The sequence below is a fragment of the Hypanus sabinus genome, chromosome 22, assembly GCF_030144855.1.
Source record: "Hypanus sabinus isolate sHypSab1 chromosome 22, sHypSab1.hap1, whole genome shotgun sequence".
Taxonomy (NCBI): domain Eukaryota; kingdom Metazoa; phylum Chordata; class Chondrichthyes; order Myliobatiformes; family Dasyatidae; genus Hypanus; species Hypanus sabinus.
This window is the reverse complement of record NC_082727.1, coordinates 16093420-16115525: the sequence shown is the minus strand read 5'-3', so window position 1 is coordinate 16115525 and position 22106 is coordinate 16093420. Positions and strand designations below refer to the sequence as shown.

The window sequence follows — 22106 nt, the reverse complement described above, 5'->3', positions numbered from 1 at the left end:
TTGTAACAAAAAAATGTTAATTGTCCACTCTTTTTCCCAATTTGTCTCCCAGTCTTGGTGGATTCTGATGTTTTAATCTAGGGTTCTTTCAGAAGTCAGGAAGAGGCTTCAAGATTGTTTTATTAACCATTGATAGAACAAAGGAAAGTTGAAATGGATAGTAACAGGAGCAGAAATTGGTAACAGAAGGCAGAACAAAATCTTAAAGCTAAAGAGATGAAGATGGTGTTACCTTATGGTCAGCTATTTTTAAACTCCATAGATAAGAAAAATTCATAGAAAAGAGTCGACCAATAAGATTGTCCTTATTCAAATAATGCAGTACTAAGAGAGGCTTCCAGATCTTTCCAGAATTATACCCATATGACTACTAGGAGATACACTGTACAATTGCATTTACTGTACGTACTGTGGCTACCAAGAAATTTTACATGTATATAAGAACTACTTAAAATACAAGCAGACAATGAATTGTTAAATGGCAAAGAAAATAGCAATTATTCAGCCTAAGAATTAAACAAACAGATCAAACACCTTCCAAAACTAATTGTGGGCTTTGCATCAGGTTTCTTTTAGGGAGCCCGGGTAGTTGATATTCACCCAGAGCAGCCGACCCGAGAAGCAGACAATCAGCCGAAGCCCAGTCTTTTCCGTACTCAGTGACCTGTCCGACATGACGTCCCAAACCACAGAAACTGCAGGAAAATTCAAAACCTCTCTGACAGCGACTTGCGACTGAGGTGGAGACTGAAGCGATGGAGAGATTGCACTTTGATGCTTAACCATTTTGTTTTTGTATTTTTTCTTTAATTTTTAACCAAATGTATAAAGAAGCACATTTCACAGAGCACCCATGGGGGCCTCGGAGCCCAGTGTGATAAGCAACAAAGCCAACTCAACAACTCTGATTGAATCACTTTCATTGTTCCAGCAATGGAGTAAGGACTGTGTGGGGAAGAAATTAACAAATGGAGGGCTGGGGTGTTGAGCACATGTTGAAGAATCATCTGTTCACAGCTGATGGATAGTTCCACTCCTGAGCTGCACCGGGAAGGACTGGGCCCAGCAGTGTAACCCAGATCAACAAGTTCAAATAATTTATATTTGGAATCCCGGATATGTGGGAGTGAGTTTTGAACTGGAATCTAAGCTAAGGTTTGCATTTTTACATCATGGATACCTACAAGTTTCTTATATGAGATTGGAATTTAAATGCAAATTACAGCTTTGAAATTTCCATTATGACCAAAAGTTTGTTTTAACTGCGCCTTTCGGTAACCTCCACTGATGATGATCGTGAAGAGCTAGATGGGTGTGCAGTTACGCGTGACAGTGTTACTCATCTAATATGCAAGGTGTGGTTGGAGCTGTTTGGTGCTGGATGCTCATGGTTGAGGTCTGAGCGAGCAGAGTTGGTGCTGGAGAGGAAGTTTGATGGTTGTCAATTGTCTAAGCTAGAAATTATCAGGGTGAAGTACATATTTTAAGCTACTAAAAGTGACAAAGCTATAGCCTGCCAGGACAGGAACATAGAACACAGAACATTATAATGCAGTTTGGGCCCTTTGGCCCATGATGTTGTGCCTACTCCAAGATCAATTTAATCCTTCTCTGCATAGCCCTCTAGCTTTTCTACTTAAGAGCTTTTTAAATGCCCCTAACATATCTGCCTCTACCACATTAGGGACATTTAAAACAAGTCTTTAGACACACGGATGATAGAAAAATGGAGGGCTCTGTAGGGTGAAGGGTTAGATGATCGGGTAATTAGTCTGGAAGGACTACAATGATTGTAGTAGCCAGTGGATTACATTTATTCATGACCCTATGGCCAGCTAGAGTGGATTTGATTGAGAGGGAAGGCTACAAGCTGTATACAAAACTTGCCCTAAGCAACCTCCAGTCACCCATCTGATCCCTGAGTGTGTGACCAGAGTCCAGTGTGTGCATTTTCTGGCTTATCAATCATGAGAGAAGGTCACACCATGTGAGCAGATGTTAGGATTGTTTTCCTGTCTCTCTCCTTTGCCTCGTGCTCGGGAGTCGTGATCCTTGGGTTTGGTGACATGAATATCTCTTCTATGCAGACTGAATCAGAATCATGTTTTTTTATCACATATGTTGTGAAATTTGTTGTTTTGTGGCAGCAGTACAGTGCAAGACGAAAGTTACTGCAACTTACAAAAATAAATAGTGCAAAAGATCTCAGGAATCCACAGGTGGGATGATGCATGACTAAAGCAATAATTGAGATTAAAAGCACAGATTTCTAGAATTACTCAGCGGATGCAGAGAGGGAGAAACATTTAATTCTTCAGATAGATAACCTCATTGGGAAGGCATGAAGAAAGGAATTAACTTGGAATGTTAGCTCTGTTTCTCTTTCTACTGATCCTTCTTGATCATTTCATTTTCATTATATATTTCAAGTTTCCAGTATCTATCGTTTTTGTGCTTTTCACAGTAACTGGGAAGTTGGTCTTCTGGCAAAGGTTTGGCCTGAGTTCCTGACAAGGCTCAGGCAGCCTCTGGCCTACACCAAAGCAGCCAGCTGTCTAGGATTTCAGCATGGTCACAGTCATTGGCTTCATGGGGTTGGGAATATCGGGGTGTTCCTCACACAGTGAGAACTGATTTGGAGTCAAAACATACAAATATATGGCAGCATTGTGTAAAGGGGTTAAAACCTGTACCGATATTAGGCAGCATCTGGATTGGGCAAAGAAGTGATTCCATGAGTGTTAACTATATCCTGTGTCGCATTGAGTAACTGTTGGGTATCCTTTAATCTGGTCCCTCACTGGCACTACAGAATTGCTTCTTTCTATCAATGACCCACAGCAGCCTTATTTTCACATCACTGGTAAATTGCTGCTTGTTTGTGTAGACCAAAAGAATTCACATGGTCACATAGGAGGCACTGTTTCCTATTTACGTTTCCCCCCCAATATCTCTACCCTGTGTATACATAGAGTGAAGTAAACTTTTTGCTGCGTCAAGCTTCATTACCTATGTTTTATTAGAGCTGTGTTCAGTTCTGCTTTTACCTTGTATCTACAGTAGCAAGCTTCCATGCTGGAGTGTATTTAAGTTGTTGCTAGGCTGGTAACCAGACAGAAGTTCACTTTAGCCTGCAGTTTGTTGTCAGTCCAGTTCAGCCTGGTACCAACCCAGTAGGGTTCCCCTTTAGCTCACTATTCCATCTCTTTCCATACCGCTCCATCTCTCTCAGCTGTGCTACAGAACCAAGAATTCACTATTCCCTATGATGAATTTTCTATCTCAAACTACAGTTAATGTTTTCCAGTACTCCCCTTTTGAGTGTTCGGGAACTTGTATTTGCTCTCTGCACACCTGCTCACTATTATTTCTTGGGAGCTTGGTTCAAGGGTATTTATTGTTTGTCCCAGACTGCCCTGGTGAGCTATCACCCTGAAGCACTGCAGTCCTGGTGAAGGTGCTCCTACAGTCCTGCAGGGGAGGGGTTTCCAGGGCTTCCATCCAGTGCTGTAATTCCAAGTCTGAACGTTGAGCAATTTGGAAGCTGAGGTGGTGGTAAAGCTGGTGGGTTTGGAAGGTGCAACCAGAGTAGCCTTGGCTAACAACTGCATTGGACTTTGTGGATGATGCACAGTGCTGCAGGAAACAAACATTTGGGGCTGATTTATCCTCAACAGCACTGAGTGTCCAGAGAGTTAGAGCAGCATCTCTCCAGGCAAGTGAAGAGTAAACTTTTGTACTTCTGACATGTACCTTCTCGACAGTGCAGAGTCGTTTGGATACCAGGAAGTTGCAGAGCACAACAACACAGAAACTGGCACTTTGGCCCGTCTGCTTTGTGCCGAACTGTTATTCTGCCTAGTCCCGTCCACCTGCACCTGGTCCTTTGCCCTCCATGCCCCTCAGTCAAGTACGTAGCCAACCTTTTCTTAAATGTTGTAATCGAACCCACATTCACCACTTCCACTGGCAGTTCATTCCACACTGTCATCGTCCTCTGAGTGAAGAAGGTTCCCTTTATGTTTCCTGTAAATATTGCAAGTTTCATCCTTAACCTATGTCAAGTTATAGTTTCACCTAACCTCAGTGGAAAAAGCCTGCTTGCATTTACGCTAGAGCCCTCAAAATTTTGTATACCCATATCAAATCTCCCCTCATTCTCCTATGCTTTAGGGAATAAAGTCTGCACCAATTGAACCTATAGCTTAGGTCCTTGAATCCATGTAAATTTTACTCTTATTTATACCTTTCCTGTAGGTACACAACTGCACCCAATACTCTAAAATTTGGCCTCATCAACATCTTGTACATCTTAAGGGTAACATCTCAACACAAGGTGAATTGCTTGCTGTGGGTTCTCAGAGCTACAATATTTGTGTCCAGAAGCATTGGGTTTCTGTCATTAGTGACCCCCAGAGTGGCTTTGGTGTGATAGCAGTGATAATGCTGTCCAGGTTTCCTCTCCATGGAGATGGTTACTGTATGTCATTTCTGAGGATTCAATGTGTTAGCCCTTGTCTGCATCCTGCAGCATGAGGGCACAGACTCCTTCATTTATTGATGAAATGTGAAACAGTCTGAACATTATTAAAGAATTCCTGCAATGATGGGCTGAGGCCAGTTTGGTTGACTTCCAGTGACCACATCTTCTTTTGTGTGTGGTGAGAAGTGGAAATATACTTTCAGTACATCAACATGAGATGCTGCAGATTATGGAAATCCTGAGCAAAACACAAAGTACTGGAGGAACCCAGCAGATCAGGCAACATCTATGGAAAGGAATAGACACGTCTTGCTTTTCCCACCCTTTCCAGTCCTCATGGTCTTATCCATGAAACGTTGACTATTTATTCCTCTCCATGGATGCTGCCTGACCTGCTGAGTTCCTCCAGCATTTTGTATGTTACTAAGTATATTCACCTCCAGACGTTGCTTCCTGTTTCCAAAGCTACAAAGGGACAATACAGTACCATATTGCTGGAAATGTGAAATCAAAAACAAAATGCTGGAAAGACTCCGGATTTGGTTGCATCTGTGGAGTGAGAAATGCAGTTAATGTTTCAGGTGTGCTGCAGATAATCAGACCTGGGAGATTTGTAAAAGGTTTTAAGCCAACAGACTAGTGGGTGGAAGCAATAGGAAATGAGGAAAGGATTTATAGTGAACTGGGGTGCTCTGTATTTCCTCTTACCAGGGGAGAGGAGGTTGTTAACATGAGCATTGCAAACTAGAAGAAAATTAACGTGGCTTTCGAAAGTTCAAACAAACAACTGATCTTGAAATCTAACGTTTTATCATAGTCAGCCAAATCAGGCACCACCTGTGGAGAGGGAAACAATGTTAGGATGTGGGGTCAATCATCTTCATCAGAACCCATCTGCAGAGTGCAGATTGATTCACTACTTCCACTGTTGTTTATTACTGAACAAACTCATGGATCCTGTAACCTGGAAGGATTACACATGGGGGTAATAAGAGGAGGTAAAAAGGCACACACAAATGTCACATCTGCCCAGGAAGGTTCTGTTGGGATGGTCCAGGAATGGATCAGTGTGCTTCAGAGTGTATGAATGTAAAGTCACCCATGGGATCAGAGATGCAGCCAATTATTCTTTGCGGCAGATTTTAAATTTACCACAGCAGCATGCTCTTGACCATCCCAAGCATTGCAAAAGCCATCATTTGCACTTCCAGAAATCTCCCTGTCATTTCAGCTCTTTCCTAACTTTCTCTCTCACTGCTGCTGCTCTTCAGATCATTTAACCATTTGTAAAGGTGTTCCAGTGGCTGCTAGTTCAGATTCATAGTTGCCTGCTTGCTTGCAGCAGGAAAGGCTGTGCACAGAAAAGGGGTTCATTATGCTGCTGTTATCTCTTGCAGGGAGGCTTCTCGCTCAACAGTTTCTTGCTCCTAAGTTTGACAGGTACATTTATAAGATGCTCTGTGCACAAAGAGCTGCTTTTCCATGGAACAAAGGAGGTGGTGAGGAGACTGATAAATGAGAATTAACTAGGTTCCAGCTAACAAGTTTACAAAAGCGTGTGTGTATTTGCAGTTGTCTGCACAACTAGTATAAATGTAACTTCTAACTGGAGGAATAATGAACATTCTGAAAAAAGGGTTTTCCCCACCAAGAATAAACTTTAATAAAGAGTGCCATGATAAACACTCTGTTGGTTTTCCTGTTTCTCCTTGAAAAATATTGTTGGAAGGTGGGGTGTGGAAATGTGTTTTGGCATGTAGGCTTCCCATTGCCAATAGTATTAGCTTCATTTACATACCATCCTTCATGAACTTGTCTTTCCAACCAAATAAGTACATTTGAAATATGATCCATTTTGCTGGAAGATTCACACAACCAGCAGTGCAATGGTGAATAGAATCATTTGTTGCACTGTTGATTTGAAAAGGAGCAGGAGCTTTCCTATCCACCACTAGGTTCTAGATCTCTCCCAGGAAATAGTGTTGCTTGTGTAGTCCTTTACTCCAGTATTGGACTCTGTGCGAAGTGAAGTTCAATCTCCAGTCTTTAGCAATGGGGCAGAACAACTGCTTGACAGGAGTTCCAGCCATTGAACAACTGACCCAGGTACAGACTGCACCACTTTGAGGTAGTACATGGAATATAGATGTAAAATAGTATAGCACAGAAAGAGGCTTTCAGTCTACAATATTATGCCGTACCAGCTAAAAAGTAAATCAAAAACACCCAAACACTAATCCCTCCTACCTACACAATGTCCATATCCCTCCATCTTCCTCACATCCAAGTGCCTATCTAAGTACCTTAAAGGCCTCTAATGTATTTGCCTCTACCATCATTCCAGGTGTCTATGACTCAGAGTAAAAACCATACCCCTTCTCACCTTCATTGCATGCTCTCTGATATTAGAATTTTCTACTTTGGGAAACCATCTGGTCAGGGACAGTGAGATAGACAGGAGCTATAGGCAGGTAGTCACACCGGGGCCTCAGGAGACGGTTAAGTGGGTAACAGTCAGGAGAGGAAAGGGCAAGAATCAGATGCTAGAGAGCATCCCTTTGGCTGTCCCCCTTAACAATAAGTACTCCTGTTTGAGTACTGTTGAGGGGGAGCGCCTACCTGGGGGAAGCAACAGTGGCTGCACCTTTAGCACAGAGTCTGACCCTGTGGCTCAGAAGGGTAGGGAAAGAAAGAGGATGGCAGAAGTGATACGGGACTCTAGTTAGGGGGTCAGACAGGCGATTCTGTGGATGCAGGAAAGAAGCATGGATGGTAGTTTGTCTCCCAGGTCCGGGATGTGACTGATACTGATATGTTCTTAAAATATCCTGAAGTGGGAAGGAGAACAGCCAGAGGTCATGGTAAATATTGGTACCAATGGCAGTGGTAGGAAAAGGGAGTTGGTCCTGAAAACAGACTACAGGATGTTGGGGAGGAAGTTGAGAAGCAGGACCTCTAGGATTATTGCTGGTGCCATATGACAGTGAGTATAGGAATAGTGAGGTGGAGGATAAATGCACAGCTGAGGGATCAGAGCAGAGGGCAGGGATTCAGATTTCTGGATCATTGGGACCTCTTTTGGGGCAGTGCGAGAGGTAGGATAGGCAGGTGATAGATAAGGGATGCACTCAGATCAATGGCTTGAGATGTGTCTATTATGAACAAAGCAGATGGGCTTAAAGTGTTGATCAGTACTTGGAGCTATGATGTTGTGGCCATGACAGAGACTTGGATGGCTCAGGGGCAGGAATGGTTACTTTGCGTGCTAGACTTTAAATGTTTCAGAAATGACAGGGAGGAAGGCAAAAGAGGTGGGGGCGTGGCACTGTTGATCAGAGATAGTGTTACGGCTGCAGAAAAGGAGGAAGTCATGGAGGGATGGTCAATGGAATGGAAGTTAGGAACAGGAGGGGGTCAATAACTCTGCTGGGTATTTCTTTATATATAGACCTCCCAATAGTAACAGGGACATCGAGGAGCAGATAGGGAGACAGATTCTGGATAAGTGTAATAATAACAGGGTTGTTGTGGTGGGAGATTTTAATTTCCCAAATATTGATTGGCATCACCCTAGAGTGAGGGGTTTAGATGGGATAAAGTTTGTTAGGTGTGTTCAGGAAGGTTTCTTGACACAATATGTAGATAAGCCAACAAGGGGAGAGGTTGTACTTGATCTGATATTGGGAAATGAACCTGGTCAGATGTCAGATCTCTCAGTGGGAGATCATTTTGGAGATAGTGACCATGATTCTATCGCTTTTACCATAGCATTGGAGAGGAATAGAAACAGACAAATTAGGAAAACATCTAATTGGAGTGAGGGGAAATATGAGGCTATCAGGCAGAAACTTGGAAGCACAAATTGGGAACAGATGTTCTCAGGGAAATGTACAGCAGAAATGTGGCAAATATTCAGGGGATATTTGCACGCGGAGTTCCACATACGTATGTTCCAATGAGACAGGGAAAGGATGGTAGGGTACAGAAACCATGGTGTACAAAGACTGTTGTAAATCTAGTCAAAAAGAAGAGCTTACAAAAGGTTCAAAAAGCGAGGTAATGATAAACATCTGGAAGATTATAAGGCTAGCAGGAAGGAGTTTAAGAATGAAATTAGGAGAGCCAGAAAGAGTCGAGAAGGCCTTGGTGGACAGGATTCAGGAAAGCCCCAAGGCATTCTACAAGTATGTGAAGAACAAGAGGATAAGACGTGAGAGAATAGGACCAATCAAATGTGACAGTGGAAGAGTGTATGGAACCAGAGGAGATAGCAGAGGTACTTTGCTTCAGTATTCACTACAGAAAAGGATCTTGGCAACTGTAGGGATGACTTACAGTGGACTGAAAAGCTTAAGCATGTAGATATTAAGGAAGAGGATGTGCTGGAGCTTTTGAAAAGCATCAAGTTGGATAAGTCACCAGGTTGGGATGAGATGTACCCCAGGCTACTGTGGGAGGCCTAGGTAATTTCTAAAGTAAGTACATGTTCCGCACAGCATTGTGGGCTGAAGGGCCTCTATTGTGCTGTAGGTTTTCTGTTTCTGTTTTTTTTTCTCTTTCCCAACTCTATATACTCACTACACCTTTTCTACCTACGTTATTGCTGCCAATATGCACCACAACCTCCAGCTGTTCACCCTCCCCTGTGAGAATCTCCTGCAGCTGCTCTGATACATCTTGGTATCTACAACCTGGGAAGCAATGCAACATCCTGGTGTCTCTGTGTCTCCCATCTGTCCCCCATCACTACTACACTGCCTGACATTAACCTTCCCTGCTGAGCCTCAGGGATGGCCATAGTGCCATTAGTCCGGCTGCTGCAGGTCATCCCCACCCCCAGCAGTATCCAAAAAGGTATACTTGTTGCTGAAGGAATGGCCACAGGGAAACCCTGTAATGACTTCTTAATCCCCTACCTCTCCAGGTGTTCACCCATCTACTGTCCGAAGCCTGTACTCTGGTGTGACACCTCTTCAAGGAGCTCATCTATAATCCCCCGGATGATCCGGAGTCCATCCAACCCAGCTCCAACTCTTTGACCTGGTCAGTCAGGAGCTAAAGGCAGGAGCACTTCCCGCATATGTATTCTTCAGGGAAACTGTCAGATATCCTGAATTCCCATATCTCAAAGGAGGAGCATTCCATCCTGACTACACTGCCAAAAAAAAGGCTTACCGCTTCTTCTGTGCCTCCACCTGTTCTCGCTGAAGCCTAAGCCTAAACCTTCCCACTCTTATCACTGGCACACTCAGACAATGGCATCCTTCCTTTCATTTGCTGTTGAGTTCAGGCCTCTGACGCCAACATGTAACTGCGCCAGTGCAGGCGAAAAAGACCAGCCTTATCTGAATCTACTCCTTTCTCGACCTTCGGTTGGGCTCTGACACCAAGACTTACTGAACTGAGCCACCGAGAAAAGTGATGGCAAGCCTCAATTTTCAATCCATCTTTGATAAGATCTGTGAAACATTAAAGACCAAGTTTACATACCAATAAGTAAGGTTTCTGCCTGACATCCTTTGTAAAGTGTTCTGCGCTGTATAGAAACGACGACACAAATTAACTAGCAAATTTTAAATGGCTCGAGCTTGCCACAACCTTCTCCTTACTACTTTCCACATTGAAACACCAGGTCCAAATGCAGCTTCTCAAAGAGAAGGGAAATAATCACAGAACATTTGATCAAATCAAATGTAAAACATTTATTTGTAAGAATCTCCTGTTCTCCAGTACACTGTCTAAAGGGAACAGTTTAGAAATTGTTGGAAGTACTGTGGGTGGCTGATGTCACAAGGACGGTGTTGTAGTTACAATACAAATGGAAACACAAAACATTAGAGAAGAAACAACACTGAGTACTTGTAAAGAAATTCTGTGTCTGCTACCAGCTCACCCTAAACATTAAGTACAAGATTTGCACCACGGGGCTCTAAGAAAGGTTTTTAACCTCGGGCAGGGGTGGTAACTCAGCATTCGGCTACTTCTACCTGGCCTCCTGCCTTGAAAACGAACAAGCAGGTACAAATCGCCCAAACTGGGTACAGAATAAACCAGAGAACTTTGCTGACTGAAAGCACTTGGGATATCCCAACAGAAATACAATTCTTAAAGAAAAAAAATGGAGATGTACATTGCTAAGTACCTGGATAGCTCCCAGCTGGGAGTGTTGGAGTGCAGTTAAGGTTCATGTACCATGTTGATTTACCCTGGTTCAGAAGGGTAAAGGTATGGGGTGGCTACATTCTCTGGCCCCTGTCCTTGTAGCACCAAAATGCCTAATCCACAGGCTTCTAGTTCTGGTCCACAGTGGAGCTCTGCGCACCAGGCAAAGGGATTTAGGAGAGGGCCTACATGCCCTTTTGTGAAAGACAGATTATGAAGGACTCATCACAACCTCCATCCCCCTCAATGCAATAGAGCAGCTTTAAAGTGTCACTCACAGGAAACTTTATCAACCTCAACAGAGAACACCAATGAAACTAATGACAAAATGTTTACAGCAATATCCTTAATGATAAATTCAACAACAGGATTATTCTCAAGTCGCCGTTCTTGCTAGGTGTGATCCTTTCACAACTCTCCGTCCATTTCCAGGAGATCTACATCAGAACCCAATTGTTGCTATCTGTGGGCAGACTGCATTGGAATGGTGAAGATCACATTGGATCACCTATATTCATCTGCTGTAACAAAAGCCTTCACCTACAGAATTGGGAAGGAAACGATTAGCAGCCATACACATCAAAATAAATAAGGTCTTACTTCACTGAAATTCTTTTCAAGCAAAGGGTAACAGATTTTTCTTTTCCCACCACTGCGTGACAGTAATGGGCTTGGTCCATTCTGTTTATCTCCTCAAAGGTCAGGCACAGCCTGTGTGTATTCCCAGAAAGTTAAATCCATCCTTGGGCGTTCTGATTAGCAAGACTCCACTTTTATGCATTCATTTTACAGCACCTGAGGAAGGAATACTGTTTTACTGTTCAGAGTTTGTATCTATTCATTAAATGGGGCCTGGTTTTGTCAGAACACCCTTAAGTTTGCATGTATAAAATACTCCCTTAATATTCCCATCCAGTGAAGCACAGCTTGCTGGTGTGAGCACAGTGAACAACCATTGTGGCCTTTTATTGCTTCATTGAGCTTCTGGCTCATGCCTTGCACTGCAAGGTGCAGAGCAATCACTGGGTCATCTTCTGTCCAACGGTTCCTTCACTCCCCTCAGCCAGGATGGCCAACAAGCCCTCGGTCCCTCTAGTTCACGTCCCCATCCCGCTCAGCAAAGGTTTTGGCAACACTGTCATCATCAAATCGCCAATATTGTCTTGTCTACGCTGAAAGCCGCTGGGAGTGTCCATGTCATGCCATTTCCGTACGGTAGGTGAGAGGATGGAAGCAGCAAACGAGTTATCCAGTGACTGAAACACAAGACGAGCTCATTAGTGAAATCTTCCCCGCATCAGGATGTGCCCAATGAATAAGGAGACCGCACTGAGTGGTTACAGACAATGCCCCACCTCCGTCCATACTCAGCACCAGCTTACATCTTGAACAGATTTCTAAAACACTTTACCTCTGTTTTTCTATTCCAAGAAACATTTTCAAGTTGTTCAGTTTGCCTGCATGATAAGGATTTCGGAAAACCTGTCCAGAAAGGAGGAGAATGTGAAAATCCAACAGGAAATGAGTTGGAGACAGCAAACACTCAGCTTACAGTCGCAGTATCTACAGTTAGCGGGTTACCAAGCGCCGTGGTCAGGAGCTGTGACAATACAGCCAAAACAGCTTTCTACCTTGAAACTCAAGAGATCTGCAGATATTGGAAATCTTCAGCAACACACAAAATGTTGGAGAAACTCATTAGATCAGACAGCATCTATGGAAATGCATGAACAGTCAACATTTTTGGCCAAAGCCCCACATCAAGACTGAAAAGAAGGGCCTTCCCCCCACTCTTTTACTCTGGCTTCAGCTTGCTTTCCAAGTCTGATGAAAGGTCCTCGGCCTGAAATGTAAACTGTTTATTCCCCTCCATAGATGATACCTGACTTGTTAAGTTCCTCCTGCATTTTGTGTGTATTGCAGTTTACCATTTAATAAAAGATTTACATACTTACAACATGTCCATAAGACAAAGGAGCAGAACTAGGCTACTAGGACCAATGTGTTTGCTCCACATCACGGCTGATTTATTATCCCTCTCCTGCCTTCTCCCCGTAACCTTTGATGTACTGACTAATCAAGAACCTATCAACTTTTGCTTTAAATGCGCTCAACGAACATTACATGAAATGAATATGTCCCTCATTTCCATCATAAAATATACAAAATTCAAATCCAGGATAAACGCGACCCGAGGTCCTGGAAGGCCTTCAAAAGAACTAGGTGACACCTGAGCTTGAATGGATCTCAGAAGGGAAGGAAGCTCACTTTGGCAGAACCCCAGAAGAGAACATTGAAGAGATTCTTAGATAGGCACATGCTTGAAAGAAAGTGTTTGACTATGTGGGAGGGGAGGGCTAGATTAATCTTCAAATAGGTCAGCACAACATTGTGGACTGAAGGACTTGTACTGTGCTCTACCGTTCAAAGCACCAGACCTAAAAACACACGCTTTCACAAAAAGCAAAGGCTTAAAGCCAGAGGTTAAAATGGGCTGCTACAAGCACCCCTTGACCCCCAAAATGTCTGGCTGACCAATTGTGGTTAACAAGATGTCAAAACCGTCTAGCACTCAATATGAGGTGACTCACAGAGACACCCTTCATCACTCTGACAGCCAAAGCAGACAAGATGTCACCACTAATCCAAAGATGATGCCTCCACCAGCTAACACCCTAGGCTGCAAAACTCCCCGCCTCAGCTAACGCACCACACACTGGGCTCTGAACCTGCACAGATTGCTGCTCCAACCACCTACCCGTCCTTTCTGCTGCTGCCTCTGCCGTTCCTTCTTGTTGATGTGCCTCTCGATGCTGGTCTCCCCACCGAGAATGAGGACTGTGTGCCACAAGGTGAGACCGCTGAGGGCGAGGGCTACTGAGCTAGTGGAAAAGATAGGGACACATTAGTGATCCCAACAGAACGGAGCCCACTTCTTCCACTACACCAAAATGGTGAACATGCTACATTGGCCATGGAATATGCAGTGACACTTGCAATCTTCCAGACACAGACAGACATACTCTATTTATCCCGAGGGAAATTAGGTTTCGTTACAGTCACACCAACCAAGAATAGTGAAGAAATATAGCAATATAAAACCATAAATAATAATAGCCTATTGGCTCAGGGTGGTGACACTCTGAGGGAGGAGTTGTAAAGTTTGATGGCCACAGGTAGGAATGACTTCCTATGACGCTCAGTGTTACATCTCAGTGGAATGAGTCTCTGGCTAAATGTACTCCTGTGCCTAACCAGTACATTATGGAGTGGATGGGAGACATTGTCCAAGATGGCATGCAACTTGGACAGCATCCTCTTTTCAGACACCACCTTCAGAGAGTCCAGTTCCACCCCCACAACATCACTGGCCTTATGAATGAGTTTGTTGATTCTGTTGGTGTCTGCTACCCTCAGCCTGCTGCCCCCAGCACACAACAGCAAACATGATAGCACTGGCCCCCACAGCCTCGTAGAGCATCCTCAGCATCATCCTGCAGATGTTAAAGGACTTCAGTCTCCTCAGGAAATAGAGACGGCTCTGACCCTTCTTGTAGACAGCCTCAGTCATCCTCATTGTTGTTAACACAAACAATGCATTTCGCTGCGTGTTTTGACGTACATGAATTCTGAATCTGAAGAATCGAAGTGATGGAGGAGGCAGTCACCTGGTAATGTATCAGATCCTGGAAACACCGACTACAGATTTCAAACACAGTTAACATTCTTAGAGACTGCACAACTAATGTAAATTTTACTTCTAAATGGGGGAATAATGAACATTCTGAAAATTGTGGTTTTCCCCACCAAGGATGTACTTTAATGAAGACTGCCAGTATTACACTGTCAGTTGATTGCTTGTTTCCTTGACTGTATTATCAGAACGTGAGGTGTGGAAATGTGGTAGTGTGCTACAGGCACATAGGCTCAGGGATAGAGGGCACTACTGCACAGAAACAGGCTATTTGTCCCATCAACCTGTACCTGAACCTGCAATTCTGAGCCAAGGCCAGGCTTTGGGTGTGATAAACTCTGGAGATTACTGACCTGCAGAGAACCCACAGGTAAATGATACTCTTGTGGAAAATCTTTTCCTGGAATGATATAATGGGAGCTGCAGTGGCCGTCTGCAAGAAATAGAGAAAGACCATCACCAGGAGTGAGGAAACCCACTCTTCACCTGTTCATTGAAATTCTCATATTACCAAGCATTTTTTTTTGTTTAAAGAGGTAAATTAAATATAAAAATTATGAGCGAATTTCAGGTCTTTATCAACACACCAGTGGAACTGCAATAGTAGACAAAAGAAATGGATAGGAGGAAAGCGAGACCTGGCAAGATGGGAGCACAGCCATAAGTATAAATCACAATTCCAACTCTTGACAGTTTAAAACCATACAACATAAGAACAGAAGTAGGTCGTTTGGCCCATCAAGCCTGCTCCACCATTTGATCATGGCTGTTATTTTCCCTCAATCCCATTTTCCTGCTTTCTCCCTGCAACCTTTGACATTCTTAAAGATCAGGAATCTATCAACTTCCTCTTTAAATATACCTAATGACTTGGCCTCCACAGCTATCTATGGCAATGAATTAAAAAAAAATCACCACTCTCTGGCTAAAGAAATCCTCAGTTCTGTTACAAGGAACATCCTTGTACTTTAAGGCTGTGCCACCTGGTCCTAGACTCTTCACGTCCACTCTCTCTAGGTGAGATCTCCCCTCGTTCTTCTCAACCGCAGAGAGTACAGGTCCAAAACAGAAAAATCTTTTTTACTGGTTTAGAAACTTCGATAAGAGTGAAGCCTCAACATACAACCCAAGCCTTGAAGAAGCCAAACATGCTTCAGGTTGTATGCACATTCTGATAAAATGCTTGGGGTCACACTATGACCAGTCTTTAGAGTTAGAGCATGTTAAGTTGAAGGACCTATTTCCATGTCCATTTTGACAATCAACAACCCATCTACACTGATCCCCCTTCACTAGTAGGTCCGCAACATTCTATACACGCAATTCATGTACATCGCAAGATCTGAAATATTGAGGCTCTCTGCCTCCATCAGACAATGAGTCCGAGATCCAACCACTCCCTGTGTTAAAAAAACTTCCCTGTAGCCCACTAAAATCCCTTCATTAAATCTGTGCAATTCAGTCTTAGACTCTCGTACAACATGTTTCCTACAGTTAGCCTTATGTGTGTCCAATAATTTTGTCTACCTCGATCAGCTCCACTTTAACCCCCACCTCTGGAAAACAATCCTAGCTGATCCTGGTATTCCTCAAGGGTAAATGTTCCATCTGCACCTTCCACTGTCATCACAATGGGAACTAGACTGTACACAAGACTCCATCTGTGGGCTGGTCAACATCTATCCGTTGTTGGGAGATGTACCTGTAATACAACACCCCCCACCACCTTACATTGATGCCCTGGTTAGTATACACTACACCTACAGTGCTTCACCAATTTAACTACCTATGGGACCATCCTCATAGATCCTTGGATTTTAAACCAAGTTCCCTCTGTTCCTCCATTCATTCTATACAATCCTACATCTCTTTGTAATCACCCTACCAACTTGTGTAGCAACTTTAAAGGATCTACAGATGTGGACCACATTCCTCTGTTCCTCCACGCTAATAAGAATCCCGTCATTAATCCTATTTTCTGCCCTGAATCACACAGTGAATCAGTTTGCAAATCATTTGAGTGAACACAACGGAGTAGTGGTCAGGATGACAGTATTACACTGGGTTCAATTCCCACTGGTGTCTCTAAGGAGCTTGTACGTTCTCCTCGTAACCGTGTCTCTGCCTCCAGGTGCTTCAGCTTCCTATAACATTCCAAAAGACAATTGATCAACATCAGTACTTAATGAGCAGTGCAAGCTCATTGGGCTGAAAAGGCCTGTTATTGTTTACCTCCAAACTAAACCACAAATAAACACTGACACCATGATCCCACAATAAGAGAAATAAGAGACTGGCATTAAAAGAGAAGCTGTAACATGGACTGAGGAAGGCGAGGAGTTGTTGGGCAACAAACAGCCGTCTGACTGGAGATCCCGATACTAGTATTGCTGGTAAGTATCACACTCACATTGATGGTGAGGTAGGCGTCCATAAACAGCTCCCTGCTGCTTACGCTGCAGTAAACACAGCCTAGCGTCATAAACAGGCAAAAGGAGAAGAAGTAGCGGTGATTGTAGTGACCCACGCAGTTATTCAGCCAGGCTGAGCCATGAGTCAAGGAGGCCGCAGGGAACAAAGGAACGGGACATTGAGCAATCAATCTGCCCCAAACCAGCTCTACCAATGTACCAGAGTTTCAAGGTTAGTCTGTACCATTTCCATCTAATCTACTCTGGGAGTGTGTGATGGGACAGTGTGGAGGGAGCTTCACTCTGTATCTAACCCGTGCTGTCCCTGTCCTGGGAGTGTGTGATGGGACAGTGTAGAGGGAGCTTCACTCTGAATCTAACCCATGCTGTCCCTGTCCTGGGAGTGTGTGATGGGACGGTGTAGAGGGAGCTTCACTCTGTATCTAACCCGTGCTGTCCCTGTCCTGGGAGTGTGTGATGGGACGGTGTAGAGGGAGCTTCACTCTGTATCTAACCCGTGCTGTCCCTGTCCTGGGAGTGTGTGATGGGACAGTTGGAGGGAGCTTCACTCTGTATCTAACCCGTGCTGTCCCTGTCCTGGGAGTGTGTGATGGGACAGTGTAGAGGGAGCTTCACTCTGAATCTAACCCGTGCTGTCCCTGGCCTGGGAGTGTGTGATGGGACGGTGTAGAGGGAGCTTCACTCTGTATCTAACCCGTGCTGTCCCTGTCCTGGGAGTGTGTGATGGGACAGTGTAGAGGGAGCTTCACTCTGTATCTAACCCGTGCTGTCCCTGTCCTGGGAGTGTGTGATGGGACGGTGTAGAGGGAGCTTCACTCTGTATCTAACCCGTGCTGTCCCTGTCCTGGGAGTGTGTGATGGGACAGTGTAGAGGGAGCTTCACTCTGTATCTAACCCGTGCTGTCCCTGTCCTGGGAGTGTGTGATGGGACAGTGTAGAGGGAGCTTCACTCTGTATCTAACCCGTGCTGTCCCTGTCCTGGGAGTGTGTGATGGGACAGTGTAGAGGGAGCTTCACTCTGTATCTAACCCGTGCTGTCCCTGTCCTGGGAGTGTGTGATGGGACAGTGTAGAGGGAACTTCACTCTGTATCTAACCCGTGCTGTCCCTGTCCTGGGAGTGTGTGATGGGACAGTGCAGTTGGAGATTCACTCTGTATCTAACCTATGCTGTAAATGTCACTTTGCTAAACTGACTTCAGTTGATCAGTTTAAAACCTGTGCCAAGCAGCAGTGAAACAAAGGATACGACAGTGATGGTCCATCTTCAAGATACATCTGAAAAACAAAGTGGTAATTAGTGGTCGGTTGTGTCAGTACAAGCAACTGGCAACTGTCAGACTATAAATACTACAGGAAGCTTGCTCTGTCCAGCTGTCCGATGCAAACCTCTAGAACCTGAGTCCCTGAGCAGTGAATCAGGAGGCACCTAACCATATTGAACACTCTCGAAGTAAGCATTGGTCACACTCCACGTAAAATACTAGCGGAACTCAAGCAAGTCAGGCAGCAAGTATGAAGGGGAATAAATAGTCCTTGTATTGGGCTCTTCATCAGGACTCTTAACCCGCAACATCAACTGTTTTCCATAGATGCCACCTGGCTCTGAGTTCCTCCAGCGTTTTGTCTGTATCGCTGAAGATCAGCAGAATCTCGTGTTTGTGGCTGGCCACAATCGATACCTTTTCTCTCATTCAGATTGGATTTAACAGCCAGCCTGTTGTTCTATTTATGCCTCTAAACTCCAAAGAACAACCTCCATCCTCAGCACTTCAGTAGTCAGCCAGATGGTAGAATTCCCTACTCTTGCCCACTGTTCCAGCAGGATGTGGACCATGGCCAATAGATCTCATCCCTCCTTTTCTACCCAGAAGCAGTGAATCGCAGCTCCACACAAAGCCCCTCAGTTATTACCTTTCCCAATTTATTCAACTCTCTTTCAACCATTCCCGTTCAATCTGTTCCCTTCATCTTGATCGGGCAGTACGCTGCAGACTGCAACACCTCACTCAAACATAATCCTCACCTCTGCCTTCATACCTTAAACCCCATTAACTGCCACAAACTTGCTCCTTGCACACCCCAGTCAGCTTCCTTGAAATCCCATTTGCTATAGGATAACGTTACCCGCTCCTTCACACAAAACCAGTAGTAGGATGAACCAACCTCAGGATGATCTGGCTCAAGACTGAAACCCTGCCCGATTTGTAGCCAGCCGGTTACTGAACAAGATGCCTTGTATATGGAGGTTGGGGTAAGCAGCTTGGTATCAGAGTCACTTCTCAAATTTAAAACACCCAGACGCATGGTCTGCCTTGTATGTATACACAAACACACACAAAATCTGCCGTACACACACACAACCCTCCCCCACCCAGAGAATTTGCTCTTGCCCGAGCTCCAGGCTCACCGGTTACATATACTGCAGTGATGGGTACGAGGCGGCTTGGGATTAATACACTTCCTGCAGATGGAAACTGTTGGAATGTTATTTTTACCCTGCAAGAACAAAGAAAAAACATTGCAAATGTGCAGGTACCATGTCAGAAACGGTAACATTCCCTTCACACACTCCCAGGACAGGGACAGCACGGGTTAGATACAGAGTGAAGCTCCCTCTACACTGTCCCATCACACACTCCCAGGACAGGGACAGCACGGTTTAGATACAGAGTGAAGCTCCCTCTACACCGTCCCATCACACACTCCCAGGACAGGGACAGCACGGGTTAGATACAGAGTGAAGCTCCCTCTACACTGTCCCATCACACACTCCCAGGACAGGGACAGCACGGGTTAGATACAGAGTGAAGCTCCCTCTACACTGTCCCATCACACACTCCCAGGACAGGGACAGCACGGGTTAGATACAGAGTGAAGCTCCCTCTACACCGTCCCATCACACACTCCTAGGACAGGGACAGCACGGGTTAGATACAGAGTGAAGCTCCCTCTACACCGTCCCATCACACACTCCCAGGACAGGGACAACATGGGTTAGATACAGAGTGAAGCTCCCTCTACACTGTCCCAGAAGCAAAATATCTGAAGTTGCTTCCTTAACTCTTACATGATAACTATAAGCCAAAAGATATAAAAGGCAGTAAAATACAATTTCCCTTCACTCAGAGTCATCGAACATGGAAGCTGGTGCTTCAGGTCAACTAGTCTGTGCTGATTAAGATTCCCTTCTCTTCCCACCAACTTGTTTTCTATTTTGCCTTTTCTCAATAACCACTTGTCCCTCTCCCCCCACCAATTCTCATTCACCACACTATACTCTTCAATTTGCATTTTATGGAAAATTAGTCTGGATGGCAAGCAAAAAGTTTTCCATTGTATCAAAATTCAAAGTACATTTATCAAAGTGTGTATACATTACCATATACAACCTTGAGATTCATTTTCTTGTAGACATTTGCAGGAAAATAAAGAAATACAAATAATTTACAAAGATTTAAACATAAACAAAGGCTGATGAACAACCCATGTGGAAAAGACAAAGTGTGCAAATATATAAAGGAAATACATTCTGGAGACCATTCGAGCAAATGGGATAGTTTGGTGTGGACCATGGTTAGCATGGATGAGTTGGGCTTAAAGGCCTGTTTCCATGACTCTATAACATGAATTGTTAGGAGTCCTTTAAAGTGAGTCAGTTCACAATACTGGCAAAATGAAGCTGTCAATTAATTGAATCTACTTCCATTGTTCTTTTGAATGTAATCGAGCCTCCCTCCCCAACTTTGCCTCAAACCTCCCTCCCTCTTTCTTCTCTAGCTATGTCCTAACCAACTGCACCCCCATGGACCTGCCTCAGATGGAGGTGGCGTACCTGTGCTGGGTGCCCTGGGAGCGTCTTCACTGCCTTGTAGTAATGAAAGACGATCTGCATCAGGTTCCAGTGTCCGTAGCAGAGGTGCCAAGCGATCCAGCCCGCTGGGTACGTACTCAGGATGACAGGAAGGACGCAGATGTAGACAATCAACACGATGGTGGTGGTCAAGAAGACCACCAGGACCACGAAGACCTGCAAGGGGAGATAGCAGCACAGACTGTTGAGATGGTGCTGAGGTGCAATGTTTCGTCAAGATTGTGGCTCTTAGCTGTCTTTTCAGGTCTTTAGGGATTTTTTGAGAGCAGTGAGTGGAGTTAGGGGTCAGGTTAGGGTTTAGGAACAGCAACAAGGGGAGTTAGAGGTCAAGGGCTGTAGATAAAGAGTCGGGGGCAGGAGCAAGTGTTCGGAGTCTGAGCGCTCTGCGGTTGAAGGTTGGAGATCCTGGTGGTCAGGACGACAGGCACTGAGGATGAAGATCAATGACTCCCAGGTCAGCGAGTCCTGGGGCCAGAGGTCTGTGCGAGTTCAGAAGTCAAGGGCCAAGGATTGGAGGCCCGGATGCAACCCGTCCTGGGGTGTGAGACTGGATGGGTGGGCGGGAGGGAAAGGGGCTTGTTTTGTTGTTATTGTTAGCAGGTTATGTTGGACTAGAATGCCTGATGACACTTGCAAACACATTTCACCCTATGTTTTGATATACATGTGAAAAATAAATACGAACCACCTGAATCACTGAATTGACAATCGGCAACAGCATCAGGACTTCAGCCCTTCAAAGAGGCTGCACCCCTCAACCTTTACAAAAGCCATTGCTGGCAGATAGTAATGCAGGTATGGTGTCAAAGTACATTGTGGAAATACTATGTTGCCACTGGAATATGTGGCAGCACTTGGGGGCTGCCCCCAGCTCGTCAGATGTGCATTTTAGATTCAGATTCAGATCTACCCATCAAAAACACATTGAAACATCTAGTGAAATGTGCTGTAACACACACAACGATGAGCTGGGGGCAGCCCCCCGGTAATGCAACACATTGCAGCGACCACATAGCATTTCCACAATACTCGGCAGAACAACACAAACAACAAAAGAACAAAACAAGGGAATTTTCCTGCCTTTCCATCCACCCACCCACAGAAACACCAGCACAGGACTCCAGTCTGTAGGATATAGGAGCACAATTAGGCCATTCAGTTGGCTGATTTGTTATTCCTCTCACAGCAGTTCTCCTGCCTTCTCCCCGTAACTTTTGATGTCCTTACTAATTAAGAACTCATCAACTTTGAATGTACCCAATGACTTGGTCTCCACAACCGTCTGTGACAATGAATCCCACTGATTAGTCACCCTCAGCCAGCTCAATCACAGGTACTAGCCTCTCCAGCATCAAGGACATCTTCAAAAGGTGAAATTCCTCATTTCTGTTCTAAGTGGACATTCCTCAATTCTGAGGCTGTGCCCTCTGGCTCTACACTCACCCATTACAACAAACATCCTC

At 44.6% G+C, this 22106-nt stretch overlaps 2 protein-coding genes across 5 annotated transcripts in view; one reads left to right on the top strand and one right to left on the bottom strand.

Moving 5' to 3' along the window:
- Window positions 1-3785, top strand: part of mms19 (MMS19 homolog, cytosolic iron-sulfur assembly component) — an 84169-nt gene extending 80384 nt beyond the window's left edge. For both annotated transcript variants that reach the window (XM_059947133.1, XM_059947135.1), the window contains exon 32: window positions 566-3785. In XM_059947133.1, coding sequence (XP_059803116.1) covers window positions 566-593 — 28 coding nt within the window. In that variant the 3' untranslated portion in view covers window positions 594-3785. The remainder of the gene's footprint in view (window positions 1-565) is intronic.
- A 6385-nt stretch (window positions 3786-10170) lies between these two features.
- The window catches only part of LOC132379367 (palmitoyltransferase ZDHHC16-like), a 30698-nt gene continuing 18762 nt past the window's right edge, over window positions 10171-22106 (bottom strand). For 2 of the 3 annotated variants that reach the window (XM_059947130.1, XM_059947131.1), the window contains 8 exons: window positions 20605-20799; window positions 19180-19268; window positions 18019-18047; window positions 16750-16883; window positions 14693-14772; window positions 13404-13522; window positions 12057-12127; window positions 10171-11901 (listed from right to left, as the gene is read on the bottom strand). In XM_059947130.1, coding sequence (XP_059803113.1) covers window positions 11743-11901; window positions 12057-12127; window positions 13404-13522; window positions 14693-14772; window positions 16750-16883; window positions 18019-18047; window positions 19180-19268; window positions 20605-20799 — 876 coding nt within the window. In that variant the 3' untranslated portion in view covers window positions 10171-11742. Of the gene's footprint in view, window positions 11902-12056; window positions 12128-13403; window positions 13528-14692; window positions 14773-16749; window positions 16884-18018; window positions 18048-19179; window positions 19269-20604; window positions 20800-22106 lie in introns of all 3 variants that reach the window. The other variant, XM_059947132.1, reaches the window with a different exon arrangement.